Here is a 22,526-nt window from a genome sequence, read left to right as displayed (position 1 = left end):
TTGATGTTTCTCTCTCCCCCTTTACCTTCCTTTCTGAGATCAATAAAAATAGATTTTAAAAAAGAAGAAGAACGGGACAATGGGCCGGGGGAGACAGAGAGGCAGAGAGCCAGAGGGAGTGGTTCTCACAGCTTCCGAACCCTGCACCTGCGGGAGGCTCTTATCGCATCAGGATCTTCCCCTGCAGCATCTGCAGGATGTTGGCCAACTGCTGGTGATAGTCTAGAGCCGCCTGGATAACCAGGGCCCACTGACCCACTTCCTCTACTTGCAGGGAAGGGGAGGTTACTCCCTGGAGGCGGGACATGAGCCCAGGGACCAGGCTTTGCAGGGAAGCCACGTCCGCCTCGGCTCATTTATTTTATTTTATTTTTTTTTCTTTCAAATTAGTGTTTTGGGATTTTTAAGATATGTTCCCAGAAGTGGGATACAGAGACAAAATTCAGTTCCATGTTTTTATTTTTTTTTATTTTTATTTATTTATTTATTTATTTTTTTTATTTATTATTATTTTTTTTTATTTCTTTATTGATTAAGGTGTCACATATTTGTCCTCATCCCCCCATTCCCATCCCACCCCTCTCCCCACGCATGCCCCAATCCCCTGTTGAACTTAACCGTTGGATAAGCTTATATGCATGCATACAGGTCCTTTGGTTGAACTCTCCCCCTCCCCCCACCCTCCCCCTACCCTCCCGTATCCTCCCTCTGAGGCCCGATAGTCCGATCGATGCCTCCTTGCTTCTGGTTCTGTTCTTGTTCCTCAGTCTATGTTGTTCATCATTTCCTCTAGATGAACGAGATCAAATGTCACTAGATATATACTAATAAGAACTGAATGTGAGACGAGCAATAATATTTATGCTGACAGGCAAATGAATCAATCTGTAGCGAGCTTCCCCCTGGACCAACAGTTCTTTTGAGACCCAATTTCGATGTCCAGTAGTTCCTTATGTGTACATGTCAGCACTGACCCCTCAGCTCTGGATGGTGGACAAATGGTGGTAATGGAGGTCTGACTCCCTCTGGTTTGGTCTCGGCCGATCCCAGGGGCACGGCGTCACCTGGACTAAGGGGCACGTGGCCTCACCCATATCCAAGGGGCGCGTGGTCTCACCCGGGCCTGGGACCCAGCCTCACCCGGATGGATCCAGGGGCGCACGGCCTCACCCGGACCCAGGATCTGGCTTCACCCGTACCCAAGGACACTTGGCCTCTCCCAGACCCAGGGGCACGTGGCCTCACCCGGGCTTAGTTGCACAAGGCCTCACCTGGATCCAGGGACACATGGTCTCTCCCGGACCCAGGGACGCTTGGCCTCTCCCAGACCCAGGGCCACTTGGGCTCACCCGGGCCTACCGCCTCGGCTCATTTAATGTCACAGGAGCTGGTGAGCATCACGCAGGTCCAGGTGTATAGAGCTAGCGATGCCGGCCGCGCATGTGCTCATGGAGTTCTGATTGTAAATGTGCTTTAACTAAATCAAATGCTGACTATCCCACGGAGAAGATATTCTCGGGAGATTTTCCGAGTGTGTCAGCCTGCTGACCAAAGGGTCCCGGGTTCAATTCCAGTAAAGGTCACGTGCCTTGGTTGCAGGCTCCTCCATGGCTGGGCCCTGGTCTGCGCAACCCCAGGAGGCAACAAATCGACATTTCTCTCAGAAGAATGTTTCTCTCTGTCTCTCCCTCTCTGTTCCATTCTCTCTAAAAATCAATGAAAAAATATCTTCGGGCGAGGAGTAATCAAAAATAAATAAATAAATAAAATAATGTTTCTTTAAAAAATAAAAATAAAGTTCATCGTCCATGTGGAAACAGAGATCCAGCTTTTCCTATGACAAGGGAAACTGACACTGAGCGGATGAGCGGCTCCCTCACTGAAGTGTCTCTTGGGGTCCTTTCTGCTCAAGTCCAGTCAGGAGACTAAGTACATCCTGGTCTTCTCAGACAAGAGGGACCTAGGGCAGCGCCCCCTGTAGGTTCTTGCCACTATGACAGCCTTCCCTGAGACAAACAGCTGAAAGGAATAAACTCTAAAGAAGGTGGCATCTCTCTTCCCACCATCCAGACGTTTGTGAAAGCGGTGACCAAACATTAGTGGACATAAAACAATCACATCAGCCAGGCCAGCATGACTCAGTGGTTGAGCATTGACCTAGGAACCAGGAGGTCAGGGTTCGATTCCCAGTCCGGGCACATGCCCATGGTTCGGGTTCACACTCCAGTGTGGGGTGTGTAGGAGGCAGCCAACCCATTATTCTCTCATCATTAATGTTTCTCCCCTCTCCCTTCTTCTCTGAAATTTAACCTTTAGATTTTATTTAAAAAATGAAAAGGTTAAAAAAATCAAAAGGCCATGTCCCCTAAGGAAGCCTTGGAGATGCATCATTTGGGGGAGAGGAGTCTCCAGCAGGCCCGCCAGCTGCCCAGGTTCCCCACCTGTACAAGGTGCTGCCGCAGAAAAGAGGGGCTCACAGAGCTCATTTCTGGGGGCTGCAGAGGCAATCCCTCTGGCTGGAGGCCCCCACACACTCCAGATCCAAACAAAGACACAAAACAAGACCAATCTTGTTTTGTGTCTTTGTTTTTTTGAAAAGGAGATTAGAGGAGACAGCAGAAAGGCCTAAATTTAAGAAATGAAGCAAGTTAAAAATTGGGAGAAGAGCAAGACAAGAGAGAAAGAAAATAAAAAACATAGTGAAGATGAAGAAAAGAGAAGGGGAATAGAATAGGATCAGGGAAGAGGAAATTAGATATATGAATAAACCAACAGAGACTAGAATAATAACACACCAATAAATCAGATAAAGTAGATTTATTATTTAAAAGGAGGAAAAATGAAATAGAAAACCTAAAATGGGTAAAAGATGAAAAACGGGAATAAGAGAAGTGAGAAAGAAAGAGGTGCAAGAAAGATAAAAGTAAAACTAATCATAAAATTTTAAAATAACTAAAATAAAAAGGTGAAGTGTCATTCACATCAGCTGAGTTTTAGTGCCCCATGGCTGCTGGTGGAGGATCCCACTCTTCTGTTCTGTCTGCTAATCCTGGGCTTCCTGTTAGGTACTGAGGTGCTGGCCCCTGTCAGTCACTGTCTTTTGGCTTTTAGCTCCCCGATTGAAGCTGCAAGAGATACACAGGTCCTCTGCTTGTGTCTGTATGCACAGGCCATGGCTGCACGCAGGCAGAGCCAATCTGCCTTCTTTGCCTGTCCTCTGGCCGTCAGTCTTAATGACTCAAGCATCTGTTTCTGACAGGGCTTTAGGTGGAGATGGTGCTAATTTTCTTTCAGGGAATAAGATGGGTGTTTTTTCCTCACCCAGAGTTGCTCCTCCATGTGTGTCCCAAAATATGGCTCTGGCCTTGGTTGGTCAGAGATATATATATATACACACCAATGGGGTTAGCTGGCAACCTGGCGTTTTTATCAGTCTGGTTGCAAAAATATTAGGACAGACCAGTCCCTCTTCCTATACAGACACTGAAGGCTCTTTGGGTCTACTCAGACCCATAAGCATGGTCTTTGCCTCTTTTTCTTCTGTTAAGCTCAAAATGCAGGGTGTGGCAGGAAGTATCTCCTGCCCTGAGCCTACTGGGAGGGGCTAGCTCTTCTGGGGAGAAATGGCCACTTAGGTTTGGAAGCTTAAGTATGTCACACTTCTAGCAATATATCCCCAAAAATCAGAAACACCAATCAGAAAGCATATATGCACTCCTATGTTCATAGCTGCACGATGGTAGTTATAAGAGCTACGATTTGGAAACAGCCTAAATGCCCATCAGCAGATGAGTCGATTAAAAACCTGTGGTACATCTACACAATGGAATATTATGCTGCTGTAAAAAAGAAGGAAATCTTATTATTTGCAACAGCATGAATAGAACTAGACAGCATTAAGCTAAGGGAAATAAACCCATCAGAGAAAGATAAATACCACATGATCTCACTCATTTGTGCAATATAAAGAACATAAACTATGCACAAAAATAGAGCCGGTGTCATAGAAGCATTGAACAGACCATCCAGACTAAGAGGGAAGGCACAGGAGGGGAAGATGTCAAAGATCAACCGAAGGACTTGTATGCTTGCATATGAGCATAACCAGTTGACACAGACAGAAGGAGGGTGAGGGCATGTACTGTTGGATAGGAGCAGGTAGGGAGAGGTCAATGGTGCGGCGGTGGGGGAGACGAGACTTATGTAATAATTTGAAAATAAAGAATTTAAAGTAAAAAAAAAAAAATGTCCCAATGCAGGACTCTTGGCCATGTCTCCCCGCCCTGCTTTCCTCCTCAGTCTCTCCTCAGGCCTCTTAAGCCTGTGCCTCTCTCCCTGCTCCAAAGCCCCAGGTGCGTGTTTGCAATAGAAAAGTCCTGTGTTCTGGGTTTACAGAATAAAAGCAAAGACAAAACCAAACCAAAACAATGAAACTGCTCTTCTGCTCTCCCCAGCACCACGCTGTTTGGGCCCCTTTCATGGGGCAGCCTTTTGGGGCTGTTGCCTCTGGTCCAGTTTCCCCAGCAGCCATCTGCCCTGTGGCTTTTCCTTTATGCAGTTGGATGTTACCCACCTCGTGAAGGGACACAGCTTCGGTGCAACACAGCTTTCTCCTCACCTCTTGACCCACTGGCTTGCTGCCCCTCGAAAGCCCGCTTCCCAGTTCTTGCCATTCTCCTCTGTCCTTCCTGTTGTAAATGGTCTGCTGAGCTGCATCTAATTTGTTAATACCGAGTGGATGTTCTTTGATTTACTTGTATTTTCAATCGGGCTCAGGACGTGATGCATAATACTACTGCCTAATCAGCCACCATTTATTTATTTTTTACCACTTTCTGATCCTTAAAACCTGCCAGAGTGACTTCCATACAGCCTGCAAATGCACAGGGCATGCTCCCTGCAGGCTCCCACCTGGAGCCTGCTAGCCCTTCACAGAATTCTTCAGTGAAATCCCCACTGACCAACGCTAGTTTCACCTTCCCCCATGCTGCTGTTACCAATCACAGGTATCCTGGTTCATTCTTTGTGGACTGTCCTCCTCTAGATGCCAGATCCCAAGGACAGGGGACTCAGCATTTACAGCATCTGAAACAGTTGGGCTCAACAGTATCCACAGCTTCGGTCTTTACATGTGTCCCTTATGCCCACCATGGCTGCTGACCCTCCATCCAACCTGATTCAAGTCCTCATTCCTACAGCCTTCCCTCAGCCCACCCACTCCAGGAACCTGGCCCATGAGGTGGTAGGAACACCTTCACAGGCATCCGAACTCTCTGCCCGTCAACAACACACCCCAGCAACACACTATTCCCCAGAATCCAGGAACTATCACCTCATTTCAGGTCTTCTAAGCACAGGAAAAACTTAGGGAGGGGACACACCAACCACAACTCATCCTCTGAGAGTGGAATTATATTGAGAGCAAACCTCTCCTTCTGGAAATGTTTCTCCCAGATACAGCAGAATGTTCTCACCATTGAAAATACACAGCACCATTTCCTGTAGTATCCATGCTACCTCCAGGACTGTCTGGGTAAGGGGATGGAGAGAGGAGTGCTTTATTTTTGATAAAATTAAAGTGCAAAATAACCCCTAAAATCGAAAAAAAGACTTAAACATCAGTGGGTCTCAGGGGTGTGAGTGAGTTGGCTGGAGGCAGGACTCTCTAAAGGTGAACTGATTTGGGGGTCCAAAGTATCCAGGGGCTTCCCCCAGATACAGAAGTAGGTTCATTTCCAGCAGGCAGGTGCCTAGCGGGTGGGGAGAAGCAGTCTGGATAGACCTCTGGATGGAGATAGAAGAGTCCTGGCCAGCACATCTCAGGCAGACACAGAACCCAAATCCCTCCCAGGGCCTTGACTGGGCCTCCTCTCTTCCAAACCCTGGGAAGGACACAGTGTGCCCAGCTACAGTGGGAACATCCCAGGCAAAGGCAGGGAAGAGTGAGGAAAGGTGGGCTGTGCAGGCAGAGGCCCCATCTCAGGGCACCGGAGTGAATGTTTGGATTTTTTGGTAATCCTCATCTGAGGATATTTTAAGAGAGAGTACTTGGGAAGCGGGAGAAGAAGAGAGATATTGGGAGAGACATCAATATGAGAGAGAAAAAAAATTAGATGCCTCCCACATCCCCATATGTGCTGGGATCAAACATGCAAACTGGAACCACAAAGTCAAGCAGCCTTTCTTTCAAGGCCTTGGCTAGCAACGCACTATAAGCCAATATTGGCCAAAGAGTAATTTTCTAGTATTATGCTGTCCCTCCTAAAGCACAGAAAGGTTGGGATTCAAACAATATCTGTTAACTCTATGATGATAGATCATAATTGTGCTTGACAATCATCCCTGAAAGTGAAAATAACCAAAACAGTTAAGGTACTAAAGAAAAATATCTTTACTAAAAAAATCATAAACCATAATAGAGTACAGTAAGCAATTTGCAGGTTGGTGAGTTAGAAAGTAAAACAGTTCATAAAAGCATAATTCAATAAAAAATCTCTTCAACTACAAATGTATCAGGTAGTAGATCTGGGCATGTCCTTCAAGACTCACTTGTACTGGAAACACATGAGGAATATAGTACAGTGTATGTTCCATTACAAGGGTTTAAATTCAGAAAAATAGGTCCCAAACAGTCGCATTCAGTGTTGTTACTCTAAGTGAATAAAATAAAACATTCCCTGCACATTTAACACTTCTCTCCAATGTGAACTCTCAGATGTGTTACAAGAGTAGATTTTTGGCGAAAAGACTTCCCACATTCAGTACACTCATATGGCTTCTCTCCAGTGTGACCTCTCTGGTGATTAATGAGTGTACTTCTTGCACTGAAGGACTTTCCACATTCACTACACTCATATGGCTTCTCTCCAGTGTGGACTTTGAGATGTTTAATAAGGATAGATTTTTGACTAAAAGAATTACCACATTCAGTACACTCATCTGGCTTCTCTCCAGTGTGACCTCTCTGGTGTTCAATTAATGTACTTCTTTCACTGAAGGACGTCCCACATTCACTACACTTATATGGCTTCTCTCCACTGTGAACTCTCTGGTAATGAATGTGTACCTCTTGCACTGAAGGACTTCCCTCATTCACTACCCTCATATGGCTTCTCTCTAGTGTGGACTTTCAGATGTTTAATAAGGTTATATTTTTGGCTAAAAGGCTTCCCACATTCAGTACACTCATATGGCTTCTCTCCAGTGTGACCTCTCTGGTGATTAATGAGTGTACTTCTTGCACTGAAGGACTTTCCACATTCACTACACTCATATGGCTTCTCTCCAGTGTGGACTTTGAGATGTTTAATAAGGTTAGATTTTTGACTAAAAGACTTACCACATTAAGTACACCCATCTGGCTTCTCTCCAGTGTGACCTCTCTGGTGTTCAATTAATGTACTTCTTTCACTGAAGGACGTCCCACATTCACTACACTTATATGGCTTCTCTCCACTGTGAACTCTCTGGTAATGAATGTGTACCTCTTGCACTGAAGGACTTCCCTCATTCACTACCCTCATATGGCTTCTCTCTAGTGTGGACTTTCAGATGTTTAATAAGGTTATATTTTTGGCTAAAAGGCTTCCCACATTCAGTACACTCATATGGATTCTCTCCAATGTGAACTCTCTGATGTTTAATGAGTGCACTTCTTTCACTGAAGGACTTCCCACATTCACTACACTGATATGGCTTCTCTCCAGTGTGTACTCTCTGGTGTTTAATAAGGTGATATTTTTGGCTAAAAGACTTCCCACATTCACTACAGTCATATGGCTTCTCTCCAGTGTGTACTTTGCAATGTATAATAAGGTTAGATTTTTGGCTAAAAGATTTCCCACATTCAGTACACTCATATGGCTTCTCTCCACTGTGACCTCTCTGGTGTTTAATTAATGTACCTCTTGACTGAAGGACTTCCCACATTCAGTACACTCATATGGCTTCTCTCCAGTGTGAACTCTCTGGTGATTAATGAGTGTACTTCTTGCACTGAAGGACTTCCCACATTCACTATAGTCATATGGCTTCTCTCCAGTGTGGACTTTCAGATGTTTAATGAGGTTAGATTTTTGGCTAAAAGGCTTCCCACATTCAGTGCACTCATATGGCTTCTCTCCAGTATGGACTTTCAGATGTTTAATGAATGTACTTCTTTCACTGAAGGACTTCCCACATTCAGTACACTCATATGGCTTCTCTCCAGTGTGTACTCTCTGGTGTTTAATAAGGTTAGATTTTTGACTAAAAGGCTTCCCACATTCACTACAGTCATATGGCTTCTCTCCAGTGTGGACTTTCAGATGTTCAATGAGGTTAGATTTTTGGCTAAAAGGCTTCCCACATTCAGTACACTCATATGGCTTCTCTCCAGTGTGGACTTTCAGATGTTCAATGAGGTTAGATTTTTGGCTAAAAGATTTCCCACATTCAGTACACTCATATGGCTTCTTTCCACTGTGACCTCTCCGGTGTTTAATTAATGTACCTCTTTGACTGAAGGATTTCCCACATTCAGTACACTCATATGGCTTCTCTCCAGTGTGAACTCTCTGGTGATTAATGAGTGTACTTCTTGCACTGAAGGACTTCCCACATTCACTACACTCATATGGCTTCTCTCCAGTGTGAACTCTCGGGTGTTTAACTAATGTACTTCTTTCACCAAACGGCTTCCCACATTCACTACACTCATACATCTTTCCTCCATGGTGAACTCTCTTATGTCCAGTGAGGTTAAGGAATCGTCTAAACACTTTCCTACATTTCTTACACTCATAAATCACTTCTCCACAAAATTCACCCTGACACTGAACAACTTTTAGGATGTGGCTCGTAGCATTTTCACAGTCACCCCACTGGTGATGACTTTTACAATCAAGAAATTCCTGTGAAATCTCACTGCCAAAATGTAGCTCCTCGGTGTTGAGAGTGGCCTGATGCTGGGGAAGCTCTGAGTTATATCGCAAATCTTCCCCAACCTCCCTGTGGGTTGAAGGCAACACTGATAAGTAGAAGCTGCACTTGCTCACATAGGATGCCCTGTTCATAGCTTGTTTCCAGGGCTCCGCTCCACAATCATTCTTCTGTTGCTGGTGAGGGTTTGTACTGAAACAGAAGTCTACAACACATGCATCACTACAGAAGGCTTTCTGCTCAAAGCATGCTGAATGTGACTCAGGTGTAAAATATCTTTTAACAAAGAGAAACACCACTTACAGAGAAGGGTCTTCTGGGTGGCTAGAGCTGTCTTAGAAGCCCTGTCCTGTGACTCTCCTTGTATAGATACACTCTCATCAGAACAGACCACCTCATCATCCATTTTATGCCAACAACCTGAAAAGTGAGAAAGGGTGAGAAAATGAATGTTGAATTTGGTGACAGTGGGAAATCCCACTGCAAAAGTGTGTTACACATCACACGTTTGTTCCATGAAAATATCTGAAAGTAAAGAGATGTGCAGGAAGGATGAATAAGAGGCTCTTGTGACTTTTTGGGCTAATGAAGATCACAACACAGAGAGGCCTCACCAGAAATATGACATAAACAAGGCAAGCACCACAAGGATTAGAATATGAATCTCCAGCTAATCCTTCAACTAACAGCATTCAGCAGGACTTGTCTGCTGAAGATGAGTGTGAGCTGTGCAAGAGGTTACTTCGATCTTACTCCAAGTAAAATTCAATAAAGGAGTAGCTGGTTTCAAAGAATACTTAGCACATATGTGCTTCTCTTAACATATGTGCAAGTCAATGTTGCAGAATACTGCGTAGGCACCAGTGCAGAGGGATAGGTGAAGAGAGAAACACAGCTTGCTATAGTATTCAGGGAAGAAAATATTAGAAACATCTGAATGAGGGTCTTACAAAAACAGCACATGGTTCATGTAGGTACAGACCATAACATGGCACATGCTGCCACAAAGAACCCTTACCTAGAGAAAGAGGGCAGAAGTTGAAGCCATGCATGTGGACACTGTCAGCTTCACATTAAAAGGAAGTGAAAGGTGGGCCATTAAGCTCACTGCAAGACGCCTGACTCCCTGACACTTCCTGTACTTTTGGAGATTACGGGTGTTAGGGTTGTTTGTGGAGTCCTTTGCTCAGGGCTCCCCATGCAGCTCATCCGTGGCAGCCACAGAACTTTTGACAGGACAGTGGGGGACATTAGCAGACACCATGTTCTGCCTGCGGGAGAGAGAAAGCTACGGCTGAGCCATAAAGGAAGAGAGGTCATCACCGCAGGACACTGGGAGAATGTGAAGGTCTTACCTACAGATGACACAAGTGCAAACACTTCCAGCATCACCTCGCAGTAGAGAAGTCTCTGAGCCTCATCAAGGAGCCCCCACTCCTCCTGAGAGAAGGCAATGGCCACGTCCTCAAAGTTCACATCCTGTCATAATGGGGACAGTACAACCATGATCAGATTCACGCCTAACATTATAAGTCTATCCTACTGCCCACCCTCCACACATCTGCTCTTTCCACTCTACACATCAGAGAAAATACCTGCCCTTCATCCCATGAAACCCACTGTCTTCTTATTTTCCTGCTGATATTTTTCTTCCAACAATTAAGGCAGTTGAGTAGATAGAAGATACCTAAGCTCTGGACCTCCCATGTGTCAGGTCCAGCCTGACAATTGAACCGGGCTGAGGTAGGGAGGTGGGAATTGAGAAATAAAAAGAATAAGAGAAATAAAAACAAGAGAAACAACAGCGGGGTCAGGAGATCCAGAACTCTCGAGAAGCTCTGGCAACTTTTATTAGTAATACAGTGCTTTTTATACATAAGACACTAAGCAGGGAATCACAAGGAAAACATTCTTTGTTTCTCTAAAATCACTACTGGACGGATAAGTTGAAGGACAGGTCTCTTGTTACAATAAATCTCACTAGTTGGATACTTATTTCTTGGTAAGCCATGAAAGTAGCTCTTATCCTACTGATAGCAGTCATATAAACACACCCTGGGAAAGCTCTGTAGGCAGGGGTTGCTCTCGTTATACTGATTAGTTGCCATCCAAACAGGCCTGGGAAATCTGTGCAGGTAGGTGCCAGCCTTGCTAGCCCCTACAGGTGCAAGGACCGTGTCAGCTTACAGCCCGCTCCCCACAGATCTCCCTTCTCTGTCTTTTAAGCGAAGTTCATGTATTCCTATTTGCAGGGACCGGATACTGGATCCGATGGTTCGGAAGTAGATTGGAATTAAACAGAGAATAACGAGAGTAAGGATAACAATAATTAACAGAGACTAGTTGAATGACTGCAATCTATGAGAAGACATAAGGCTTAGAATTTTATTAAAAATATTCGCTAGGAGGCAACAGAGCAGAACTTATATTATTAATAACTTGAATCTCTCCATGTAATCTACTGATATCTAAAGTAAAGTTAGTCTGATCCCAAATTCTTAAACGGTAGTTGCGAACTCGATCCCAATGCCACATGGTACCATTATATTTTTTTGGGGTGACACAAATCTAATCAAACTCAGCATGACACCGAAGTGTAGAACGCACTTTTAAGCTGTGCATTTGATCTCCTATAAGGAGCACAGCTTCTTCTAGTGCATTAAGCCTTTGTTCTATTTTCTTATCTATGAGCTCTTGAGCTCCTAAGGCATCTGAAACATTCTTTGCCAAGTTATTCACAAAATGAGCTGTGTACTTCTTGGGTTAAAGCTATGGCTGCAGTAGTGGCAGCAGCAATGAGGGAGACTAGAGCCACGAGGCCAGTAATAAGCACTCCAATGAACCTCTTAGGGCGGCTTAGCAAATTGTTCAGTTCTCTTAACACCTGAGAACCTGTATCTCTGTACCAGGGTCCAGTAATATTAACTGGAAGTATGACAAAGGAAGGTTGATGTAATACAACCACTTCATAACCAAAATTGTATCTAGTTACACAGACAAGTTACAGCGAATACAAGTAATTATATATAAGTTGTCCTTAAACACAATATTTACAATTCCAATAAGGAGAACATAAGGAGGAGGTACACAGGCAGTAAGACCGGTAACCACTGTAAGGTTATCATGATGTAAAGAAATGCTACCCAGAGCGGCCATAAGCTTGAATATTTCTAACTGTACCCCTCCTCGCCTGGTGGTGAGTATTTCTTCTACCCAGCCTCCAGGGGTCTCTCTAGCCTTAAACCTATTTCTGGTACATAATGGTTTAAAATAGGACCAATCAAGTAACTGAAAAGAATTGTTAACGGGAGTATGTACCACAGCCAATTTATGACGACAGCGTCGCCAAGGGGGATACTTCAGAAAGGGACTGTAATTATTAGACAGACATGGAGGCAACTTGGGCTGGATACCCTGAGAGACAGTATGAGTGTTATCAGGCAGGCCATATATAGTAAGAAACCATTCTTGTCGTATCCACCTCTCATAGTTCTCAGGTTCTCTACCTTTGCTAATGCCATGGGTATACCTTGGTGAAGGTTCTACAATAAGACAGTTATTCCAATATTTAATGGCTGTAAAACATATGGGGACCCTGGTTGACCTTCCCTCATATCTATAATCTCCCACCCATTGAGGAGTAAGATAATCTGCGCTTGGGTGGCCCATGATATCTGTATCATTAACAAAAACAGGAATGCTGGGGTCATCCCAAGTCACAGCTCTGAGAAAGGGTGGATCTGGAATGTATGCCCAGTATGAAGTCTGAGCATTACAAACCTGAACAGCCAGAATTGACAGCATGGCAAGAAACAAAGTCTCAGCAGTTCGTTGTGCTCCTTGGCGATTGACCATGGCCTTGGCCTCCGCTGTCAGCTTCTTCAACTGTCCCCAGGTTGGTGGAGATGTCCTCCGAGTCATCCGTGCTCTCTGTGGCGGCGGTGGCTGCACGGGCGCTAGTGGGCTGACCCGTAGTCTCTTGAATGGTGGAGTGAGTTCTTGTTCTACTTTGTCCTCTATCTTGACCTTGGAAGGGCCAGACAAAGCGGCTGGGGATCCAACGGGGCTCAGAGTCCCCTTCAGGAAATACACAAACAGACCCCCGCGCCCATATCAGAACAGGGTCGGGGCCATGCCATTGTCCTGTCAGTAAGTCCTTCCATTGTACCCGAGGGCGGGAACTGGACAGTGAGGACCACTGTCGTTCCGCAGCAGTTTTACCTTGAGCTTCACTATTTAAAAAATTAAGGGGATAAAGAGCTCTGTTAAGTATATTAGCAGGGGTATCTACATACTCCCCCTTCCTTATTTTTTCAATTTGTCTTTTTAAAGTCTGATGAGCTCGTTTAACTATTCCCTGCCCTTGAGGATTGTATGGGATACCTGTTTTATGCTGGATTTGAAAAGTAATACAAAACTTCTGGAATGCTATACTTGTGTAAGCTGGACCATTGTCAGTTTTAATGGTATGGGGGATACCTAGGAAAGTAAAAGCTTGTAAACAGTGAGTAATAACATGTTTAACAGCTTCTCCTGTACGAGGAGATGCAAAAATAAAACCAGAAAAAGTGTCAATAGAAACATGGACATAAGCTTGTTTTCCAAAAGATGGGATATGGGTTACATCCATCTGCCACAGTTGGCCTGATTTGGAGCCTCGCGGATTGACTCCTTCTGTGGGAGGAATGAATGTAGTTAGAGGGCATTGAGGACAGAGTTTAACAATTTGTCAAGCCTGTTCCTTTGTGATACGAAACTGCTGGCGCAGGCCACTGGTATTTTGATGATGGAGAGAGTGTGAGGCTTTGGCTGCGTCTAAAGGAGATAATGTAAGATAAGCAGTTTTAGTAAGTTGATCAGCGTAGGCATTTCCTGTAGAGAGAGATCCAGGTAAATCTATATGAGCTCTTATATGACTAAGGAAACAGGGGTGAGAACGCTTCCTGAGTAAAGCTTGAACCTGTAGTAAGAGAGTAATTACTTCAGATCGATCAGTGTCATGTAAATTAGTAGTTTCTAAATGAATCATAATGTTTATAATATAACGAGAGTCTGAGTAAAGGTTAAATGCTTGAGTGGACAGTTTGCGTAAAGCTTGATGTACTGCTTCGAGTTCCACGCGCTATGCTGAAGTATGATTAGTCTGAAAAACAAAGGGTTGATTATTGATAACTAGGGCAGCTGTGCCATTACTGGAGCCATCAGTAAACACTAAAGCTGTATGAGAAATTGGTTTAGTCTTAACTACTTTAGGGAAAAAGAAGGAATGCTCTGTAAAAAATTGTATGAGTTTATTAGATGGATAATGAGAGTCCATGGTACCGTGATAGCCTAGGAATGAAAGAGGCCATTTATCATCTATATGGAATAGCCATTGCCTTTGTTGAGCTTTATAAGGAACTATGATGGTATGTGGCTCCTTTCCAAAAAGTTCCAAAAATCTGAGACATCCTGTAAAAACAAGATTTGTAACTACTTCTGAATAAGGACAAACTACTTTTTTTCGGGGAGGAGTGTAAATGAATCTACTCTAAAGGTCCTTGTTGCCATAAGAGGCCAGTAGGATATACTGGTGTAGCTAATACTAAATACAGCCATGGCTGTGAGTAATCAATTTTTTGTACAAATTGTTTTTTTAAGGCAGCTTCTATGCAGTAGATAGCCTTACGAGCTGCAGGAGTGAGCTGATGAGGGGAGAGCGGGTCGCTATCTCTACAAAGAATATCAAATAAAGGTTTAAGCTCACTAGTAGTTATGCCTAAAGTTGGCCTAATCCAATTAACATCCACTAAAAATTTATGGAAATCATTTAAAGTCTCTAATTTGTCTATCCTGAGTTGAATTTTTTGAGGGCGGATTTTTCTTCCTTCTATGATATGCCCAAGATATAAGTAAGGATCTTGTCTTTGAACTTTCTCAGGTATAATAATTAATCCAAATTTAAGAAGAGCCTGTTGCATGTCAGTATACACTTGTTCTAATTGGCATGTACCTTGGTTACGTCCCCAGTGAGGGGTGTGCAGGAGGCAGCTGATTGATGTTTCTCTCTCATGGATGTTTCTGACTCTCTATCCCTCTCTCTTCCTCTCTGTAAAAAAATCAATAAAATATATTAAAAAAAAAAAAAAGACAGGTGGTTAGTTAAATAGCACCTAAGCTCTTAACCTAGAATGTAGCACCCAAACTCCTCTCTTTACAGGCAATTACCCTAAAGTTCACCTTATTGCTACATCCAGGGAACACCGGAAACAGACTCTTCCTTCATTCACTCTATGTCAATGTCATGGTGCTGTGACCATTAATTCACCTTCCCTCTCCGAGTGCACATCACTCTTTCTACCACAATTCTCTCAAACCTACACTTCCACAGGCTCAGCCCCCATACTCATCTTCAGGACTTTTACTTATTACTCAGCATGTGTGGTCAGAGGATGGTTGCCATATTGAATCAGGATCAAGCACTACCCACACTCTGATAGTCCACACTCATAGAGGCAGCCTTGATTCCTGCTCCGTAGGCCTCTCTCCATGACTTTATTTCCTTCAACCTCAACTATTAAGAACAACAATCAGATCTCAGATTTCCATAGCCCACCTCCTGTGATGCTGCACTTGATGTCCCTTCACTAGTCACAGCCAACAACTCTCACTTAACCTTCACTCAAGTCCCAGCCCTGATGGCCCACTGCACCATCCCCAGTGAGTCTCATAGATGACCACTAATCCTCTTAGATAATCCACAAGACTGACCGCAACTCCCCACAGCCAGGCCACACCAAGAGTCACAAGAAAATCCTGGTGAGAGTTTAGAAAAGTTGGTATGTACCAGCCTCAGTCTCATCTTGTTTGAATTACTCTTTGGCCTCCACTAATCTCAGGTCCACTCACCTTTTAAAGGCTTTGGCCAATGCTAAACGATTATCTCTCCCCCACACTCTAAAGGACAACTTCTGTCCCTAAGCTGTGTTGTGACACCCACTTCTCACAAACAGTGGCCCCAGGAAGAAAGCCATTCCTCAGGCTCACACTGTCCCTTCTGAACTACTACAACCATTAACAACCTGACCATGATCCCCTGTATTAAAGTGATACACTGTCCGAGATGATGTGTCTCATTTGGTTGAGCACAGACCCATGCACTGGTGTGAGGTCACATGCCTGGGTTGTGGGCTGGATCCACAGTAGAGATTGTGCAGGTGGCAACCAATCCCTATTTTTCTCATCCCTGTTGCTCTGTCTCTCTCATCTCCCCCCACCCCATCCTTTCTACATCCAAAATCAATAAAAATATAGATGTACTTTAAAAAACATACCTGAAGGTTCCTGATCCGGCTCCCTCTTTACTCCAAGCCTTTGCACATTCTGGAACCTGTGTCTGGAGGACCTCGCACTGATTACACTGGTTGCCAAAAACAAGGTCCACTCCATGAAGCCTCCTCCTGGCCTTTGGAGTCTGGGCTCAGTGTCTGTTCAAAGTCCCCAGGTCCCGGGATTCAAGAGCGGCTGACGGACCCAGGACTCTACTATCTCAGAGGCCACAAGTATGTGAGGTCCTGAAATAAGCTCCACAAACCCGTACACCTGATCGATTCTGCATTTGCAGGAATTTGTGGAAAGATAATGGTCTGTTGGGAGCCTGGCAACCACCAGGCTCTCTGGGCTCAGGCTGCTCAGTGCCCTTGCCCAGCCCAGAGGCCAGGTGCCCTCCAGATGCCTGTGTGATCTCGGGGCTCAGTCCTCAGTGCTCACTCCTGCCAGTTCCCTTGTCATTTACAGGACTTCCCCTTCCTGTCCACAATGCTGTCCTCTGTCTTCTAGTCTGTTCTTCCTCTGAGCAATGTCAGGAAAAGTTAGAATCCTGCCTCAGAAAATGACCCTCTTTTTTCACAACCATCTATGGTCCCAGCGTTGTGAGAATGAAAGTAAAACTCCTCACCAAAACCCACACCTCATCTCTTTGTTACCTTTAGATCCCAAACAGGCCCGGGTTTCCGAATCCTCCCCGCTCAGTGTCACCATCACGTCCTCACAAGGTGGCACTGCAGCCTTCCACCCTCTTCCCCATCACCCACGTGTCACCCACCAGGGACTCACCATTCCGGACGCTGGGACCTGGGCGGCAGGACCTGAGCGGCACCGGCCCCCAGGCTGGAGGGTTCAGGGGGGTCAGGCTGCGGGAACGCTGAGAGCGGAGAGGCGTCCGGGAGGCAGGGGGACCCCGATCTCGGTCTGTTGGGGATGCAGGGGCCTCAGACACACCCTGCACCGCAGGCAGCGGCCTCCCAGGCCTCCTCCTACTCAGTCCAGTGTCCTGAAGCCAGTGACTCTGTGAACAACACACCTAAAACTTTAAAATGGCCACCGCGAGGAGGAAGGCGGAAGTCCCGCCTTCACCAGATGCGCAGACACCAAAATGCCCTTTTACACCGCCCATACGAGTGCAGTGCCTTCTGGGTAATGTAGTTTTCTCAACCGCCCAGGGGAGTACTAGCATCCCATCCAATGACAATTGCTGTGGCCCAGCAAGTGAAGCCCGGGGAGGGACTAGATGGGCCCAGAGGCCTGGCTAACTGGAGCAGACTAACAGATCTCTGAGGGGAAGGAGGTGGGAGGAATGCAAGAGATCCACCAGAGAATATATACAGAGGGGGAAATGGGAGACATCGATAATGCTATCAACAATAAAAAATATATCTATTTTCGTAAACTTTATTTTTTTATTTTTATTTTTTTAATTACTTTATTGATTAAGGTATCACATATTTGTCAGTTGACAAATGGTGGAGTCATTCACAAGGCAACTAATCAGCAATTCTCTCTCATCACTGATGTTTTTAATTCTCCCTCTCCTTTCCACATTCTAAAATCAAGAAAAATATTTCAAACCAAGTACGTACATAGATGCATAGGCCATGGACCTAGACAATAATGCTGTGAGGGGCTAGAAGCAGAGGGGGCAGGGTAGGGGGATAAAGGGGGAGGAGTATGGAGGGAAATTAGGAACCTCTGTATTAGAGTCAACAACCCTATCTAATAACAATAAGCAGGGCTTGATGGGGGACCTCAAAGCCCACTCCCCGCCCCGGTCCTGGCCTGGAAACCTCAGGCCGAGCCTCCCACCCCAGCGTTGGGCCAGGGAACCTCAGGCTGTGAACAGCCCCCGCCACAGATACGTTATTGTTTAAAGCATTACGTATCGTATGACATACAACTCCTTTTTCCCCCTTTGAGCTCTGCCCAGGCACCCTCACACACTTGCTGACTGCTAGTATGGCAAGGCATGGTCAGCGTCTTCCATCTCTGGACTGCTTCTCTTCTGTCTTCATGGCTGGAGCACTCTATTGTCGTAAACTTTAAAATAATGTAGCTGATGTAGCTCAGTGGTTGAGCCTCGACCTATGAACCAGGAGGTCATGGTTCTTTTCATTTTATTTTTATTTTTAAATTCGTTATTGTTTAAAGCATTCCATATCGTATGACATACAACTCCTTTTTCCCCCTTTGAGCTCTGCCCAGGCACCCCCAAGCCTCAGGACATGCCCTCACCTCCGTAGTGTCTGTGGACATTGGTGCTGCTTATATACATGCACACAAGTCCTTTGGTTGATCTCTTACCACCACCCTCCCCCACCCAATCGCAAATCCCTGCCTTCCCTTTGAAGTTTGTTGGTCTATTCGATGCTTCTATGTCCCTGAATCTATTTTTGTTCATTAATTTATGCTGTTCTTATATTCCACAAATGATGAGGTCATGTGATACTGGGTCTTTCCCTGGTCAGGGCACATACATGGGTTGCAGGCTTATTTCCCAGTGTGGGGGTGGAGTCATTCACAAGGCAACTAATCAGCAATTCTCTCTCATCACTGATGTTTTTAATTCTCCCTCTCCTTTCCACATTCTAAAATCAAGAAAAATATTTCAAACCAAGTACGTACATAGATGCATAGGCCATGGACCTAGACAATAATGCGGTGAGGGGCTAGAAGCAGAGGGGGCAGGGTAGGGGGATAAAGGGGGAGGAGTATGGAGGGAAATTAGGAACCTCTGTATTAGAGTCAACAACCCTATCTAATAACAATAAGCAGGGCTTGATGGGGGTCCTCAAAGCCCACTCCCCGCCCCGGTCCTGGCCTGGAAACCTCAGGCCGAGCCTCCCACCCCAGCGTTGGGCCAGGGAACCTCAGGCTGTGAACAGCCCCCCGCCACAGCACCAGGCTGGGAGACCTGAGGCTGGGCAGGGGGATCTGAGGCTGTGCCCCCCACCTGGTGGGACTTGATGGGGGTCCTGAGGCTGTGCCCCCCCACCTAGTGGGACTTGACAGGGGACCTGAGGCTGTGCCCCCCGCCCGGCGGGGCTTGACAGGGGTGGGGCTGGCCGCCTCTGGATCTTGCCCAATGGAGGTGGGGCCGGCCGGGTCTGTGTCTCTCACATTTCAAGGCGCAGGTGGGTGGGGCCTTGACTCTGGGTTCCACAACGCATCCCAGACTCTTGACAGGAGGAAGATTCTCAAATACATTGTACTAATTTTCTTTCATCTCTGACACTTCTATTATAGAGGAATGTCACGTATGGTCAGGGCAACATTAAAATATCTCCTCTAATTAATACCCTTTAATGTGCACCAATTTTGTGCACCGGGCCACTCGTAAAACACAGCGTGCCCAGCCGGTGGGGCTCCGTGGTTGGGTGTGTACCCATCAACCAACATAGCGCTGGTTCGATTCCAGGTCAAGGCACAGACCCACGCTGGGGGGCTCAATCCCAGCAGAGGGAACATTGGAGGCAGCTGGTCAATGACTCTCTCTCCTCTTTGATGTTTCTTCCTCTCCCTTTCTAAGACACCAATAAAGACATTTAAAAAACCAACAGTGTTAACACTGATTTGACACAACAACAACAAAGTGACTGTGGGCCATCACGTTTTCTTCCAAGTCTTTCAAGCAAAATCAGGCCTTGTTCTCTCTCTCTCTCTCTCTCTCTCTCTCTCTCTCTCTCTCTCTCTCTCTCTCTCTTTCAGCCTCTGCGCTTTATTGATTGGATCAAGTTGGGCCAAGTGCCTCCAGGCGCTCAGAGGTGCAGCGCGTAGGAGGCGGGCGCTGCTGGTCTGCGAGCCCAGCGCGAAGGGCAAGAGCAGGGCCGGCCCAACGGGAAGGGCAGCTGCGGGGTCCCCCGCCGGCCTGTGCCTGGCGAGCGGCGCGCCCATGGGTGGCGAAGGTCTGGGCGCTGGCGTCGGCGCCGGGATTCTGCTTCTCCCATTTGGTGCGGCGATTCCGGAACCGCGACACCCGCAGGTAGCGCGTCCCCTTGAACTTGTTCTCCGCGCCACGAGCTGCTCTTGGGTGAAGGCGGTGCGCGTGGGCCTCCGCTTCCCGCCTTGGAGTCGCAGCTCCTGCGCTTGCGCTTGGGCTGGGCGGCCCCCGCCGCGCCCCCCGGGGCTGTCCCCGCGCCCCCCTGCGCCGCCGCCGCTGCTGTCGTCGTTGGGCTCGGCCTCGTCCCCTGGTTGGGGTCGCCGGCGGCGGCTCCACTCCTGGGGCGGCGAGGGCGCGGGGCCCAGCTCCTCTGCGTGCGGCGGGCGCCCCGGGGCTGCGGGAGGAGGGCGCACGGGGACGAGGGCGCACGCGGCAGGTGCCACGGGCCCAGCAGGACTCAGTGGCGTCTTGTGCTGTTGAACTTGTTGGGGTCCAGGATGTCCAGCACCCAGAAGGGGTGGGGCGCGGCGGCGGCCTTGTTCTGTCTTTACCCGGGATGGTCCCAGGCGTAACTTTTAGGGACCAGGAGCCTGCCTGGAGCCGGTCTGGCTCAGCTGGGCCTGCCGTGTTTGAGTTCTGGACTTCATGCAGGAACGATTGCACGACAGGAGTTCAGAGATTTTGAGGGAACCTTTATTAAAGATGGGGATAGTGGAAAAAATCTGGGGCTCAGGATAGAACAAGGAACAGCAGAGAGACTAGGCGGGGCTCGTGGGGCTCTCTAGAAGCACGGCTGTGAGCTAGCTCCCTGGAGAGTCCGAGAAAAGGAGGCCTTGAGCACAGGTTCAGGGGGTTAGCCCAGGAGGAGCTGTCGCTGCTCATTGCTGCCCTGGTTGCAGGTGGAGCGGGATCCCTTACAAGCTTAGGAGAGCCGGGCTGGTGTGATTCAGCGGTTGAGCATTGACCTCTGAACCTGGAGGTCATGGCTGCATTCCCAGTGAGGACTCATGCTCAGGTGGTGGGCCGGATCCCCATTGTGGGCATGCAGGAGGCAGCCTATCTGTGATTCTCTCGCATCATTGATGTTTCTATCCCTCACTCCTCCCTTCCCCTCTGAAGTCAACAAAACATATTTTAATGTATGTTTTAAATCAATTATACTTATATCAAAGTTTTAAAAAATATTACAACTTGCCACTTCTCAATTATTTTACTATTTTATTAGGAAAGTTCTTGAGCATCTTATACCCACTGTATCAATATGTTGGAAATAAAACACAATGATGTGCTACGGAAATAACCCATGTTCAGTGCTGTCACTTTGGGAGTTTGAAAGTGACGACGATGAGAGTACTTACACCAGAAAAATGGACAAATACTACAGACCTTGACTTCGCTTAATCTACTGTTGAATGCTTCAACTTAAAGTGAATGGTGGACAATTTTAGCAACCTAGGTAACATGGAAGTGGGCTTTAAATTGTATATAGGATACAAGTTTAGAAAAATAATTTTCCTCCCGGTATTCAAAACATATACTTCCAAATGGCAAGGAAAGAAGTCGAGTCCTTGAGGGATGAGTGATGCCCCAGTCGGTGTAGGGGAGGCTGTGCTGACTCATTTGCGTCCGTAAATCATCCATATAAATGTCGTTATTGACCTGTGCACGAGGGAGTCCATTGTGGGACTTCAAGTCGTCTCGCTCCGTGGAGGCTACTCTGGGCCGCACTAAGGCTCGAGGGCTTATGAATCCCTTTCCACTTAACATTACCAGAACCGCCGGAGGAAATACACTACAGAGACATCAATGCAGGTGCGGGTCACACGGTCTATTAGGTCTATGACACTCACACCGGGACCTTACTGATCTCCGGGTGCCCTGGGCGCTGGCTTAGGGGACCCGGATGCTGATGCTGTGGGCGGGCATCTCTGGGTGCGGCTGGAAGGGCTCTGGTTCTGGAACAGACTGTGCCCTGAGCTCAGCGGGGTCCCCGGGAGTCCTCCGGGAGGAGCGCACTCCATGGGGCCTTCGCCTTCTGTGGGCCTCACGGTGGGGCAGCAGGTGATTCCATCCAAGGCCTGAGCACAGCGGCTCGGGCTTCCCCAGGAGAACTTGCATGCGTTTCAGCTCCTCTTTTCCTAGCCAGTTTGCTTGCATTGCCCACACAGCCCAGGCCTCATCTGGGGGAACAGACTGTGGGGGCGCTTACAGGGGCTGCGCCCTGTGAAGTGTGTGGCCAGCATGCTAATTGACTCAATCTTTTTTTAAAAAAATATATTTTATTGATTTTTTACAGAGAGGAAAGGAGAGGGAGAGTTAGAAACATTGATCAGCTGCCTCCTGCACACCCCCCACTGGGGATGTGCCCGCAACCAAGGTACATGCCCTTGACCGGAATCGAACCAGGGACCCTTCA

The 22,526-nt window shown here is 46.8% G+C and overlaps 2 protein-coding genes across 3 annotated transcripts; both read right to left on the bottom strand.

The window, feature by feature from the left end:
- Positions 1–712: 712 nt before the first annotated feature.
- On the bottom strand, positions 713–17,261 carry LOC114229697 (zinc finger protein interacting with ribonucleoprotein K-like). Of its 2 annotated transcripts, XM_054713471.1 has the most exons (5): positions 17,014–17,261; positions 12,700–13,734; positions 10,275–10,398; positions 9,223–9,339; positions 2,974–3,125 (listed from the first exon to the last, which is right to left on the bottom strand). In XM_054713471.1, the coding sequence occupies exons 2-5, from the start codon at positions 12,838–12,840 to the stop codon at positions 3,091–3,093; spliced, it is 417 nt and encodes a 138-aa protein (XP_054569446.1). In that variant the 5' UTR covers positions 12,841–13,734; positions 17,014–17,261; the 3' UTR covers positions 2,974–3,090. The 2 variants fall into 2 exon arrangements, 1 of the variants encoding a protein (XP_054569446.1); XR_008555468.1 differs by lacking the exons at positions 2,974–3,125; positions 12,700–13,734 and adding an exon at positions 713–789.
- Positions 7,834–9,053, bottom strand: LOC129148476 (gastrula zinc finger protein XlCGF8.2DB-like). The gene has a single exon (XM_054713458.1). It carries the CDS (start codon positions 9,051–9,053, stop codon positions 7,896–7,898), a length of 1,158 nt encoding a protein of 385 aa, XP_054569433.1. The 3' UTR covers positions 7,834–7,895.
- Positions 17,262–22,526: the final 5,265 nt, after the last annotated feature.

This window comes from Eptesicus fuscus, unplaced genomic scaffold (assembly GCF_027574615.1).
Source record: "Eptesicus fuscus isolate TK198812 unplaced genomic scaffold, DD_ASM_mEF_20220401 scaffold_52, whole genome shotgun sequence".
Lineage (NCBI taxonomy): Eukaryota > Metazoa > Chordata > Mammalia > Chiroptera > Vespertilionidae > Eptesicus > Eptesicus fuscus.
The sequence above is the reverse complement of the archived record's forward strand: the minus strand, read 5'-3'. Positions and strand labels throughout refer to the sequence as shown.

Bases quoted from the DNA above. Each gene is read 5' to 3' on its own strand.
- LOC114229697 (XM_054713471.1), bottom strand. From the start codon at position 12,840: ATGACTCGGAGGACATCTCCACCAACCTGGGGACAGTTGAAGAAGCTG. The intron at 10,399-12,699 runs GTTTGTAATGCT...CCATTATGACAG, and splicing joins TGTCAATTCTGGCTGTTCAG to GATGTGAACTTTGAGGACGT. The intron at 9,340-10,274 runs GTAAGACCTTCA...CTCACTTTTCAG, and splicing joins TGCACTTGTGTCATCTGTAG to GTTGTTGGCATAAAATGGAT.
- LOC129148476 (XM_054713458.1), bottom strand. From the start codon at position 9,053: ATGAACAGGGCATCCTATGTGAGCAAGTGCAGCTTCTACTTATCAGTG.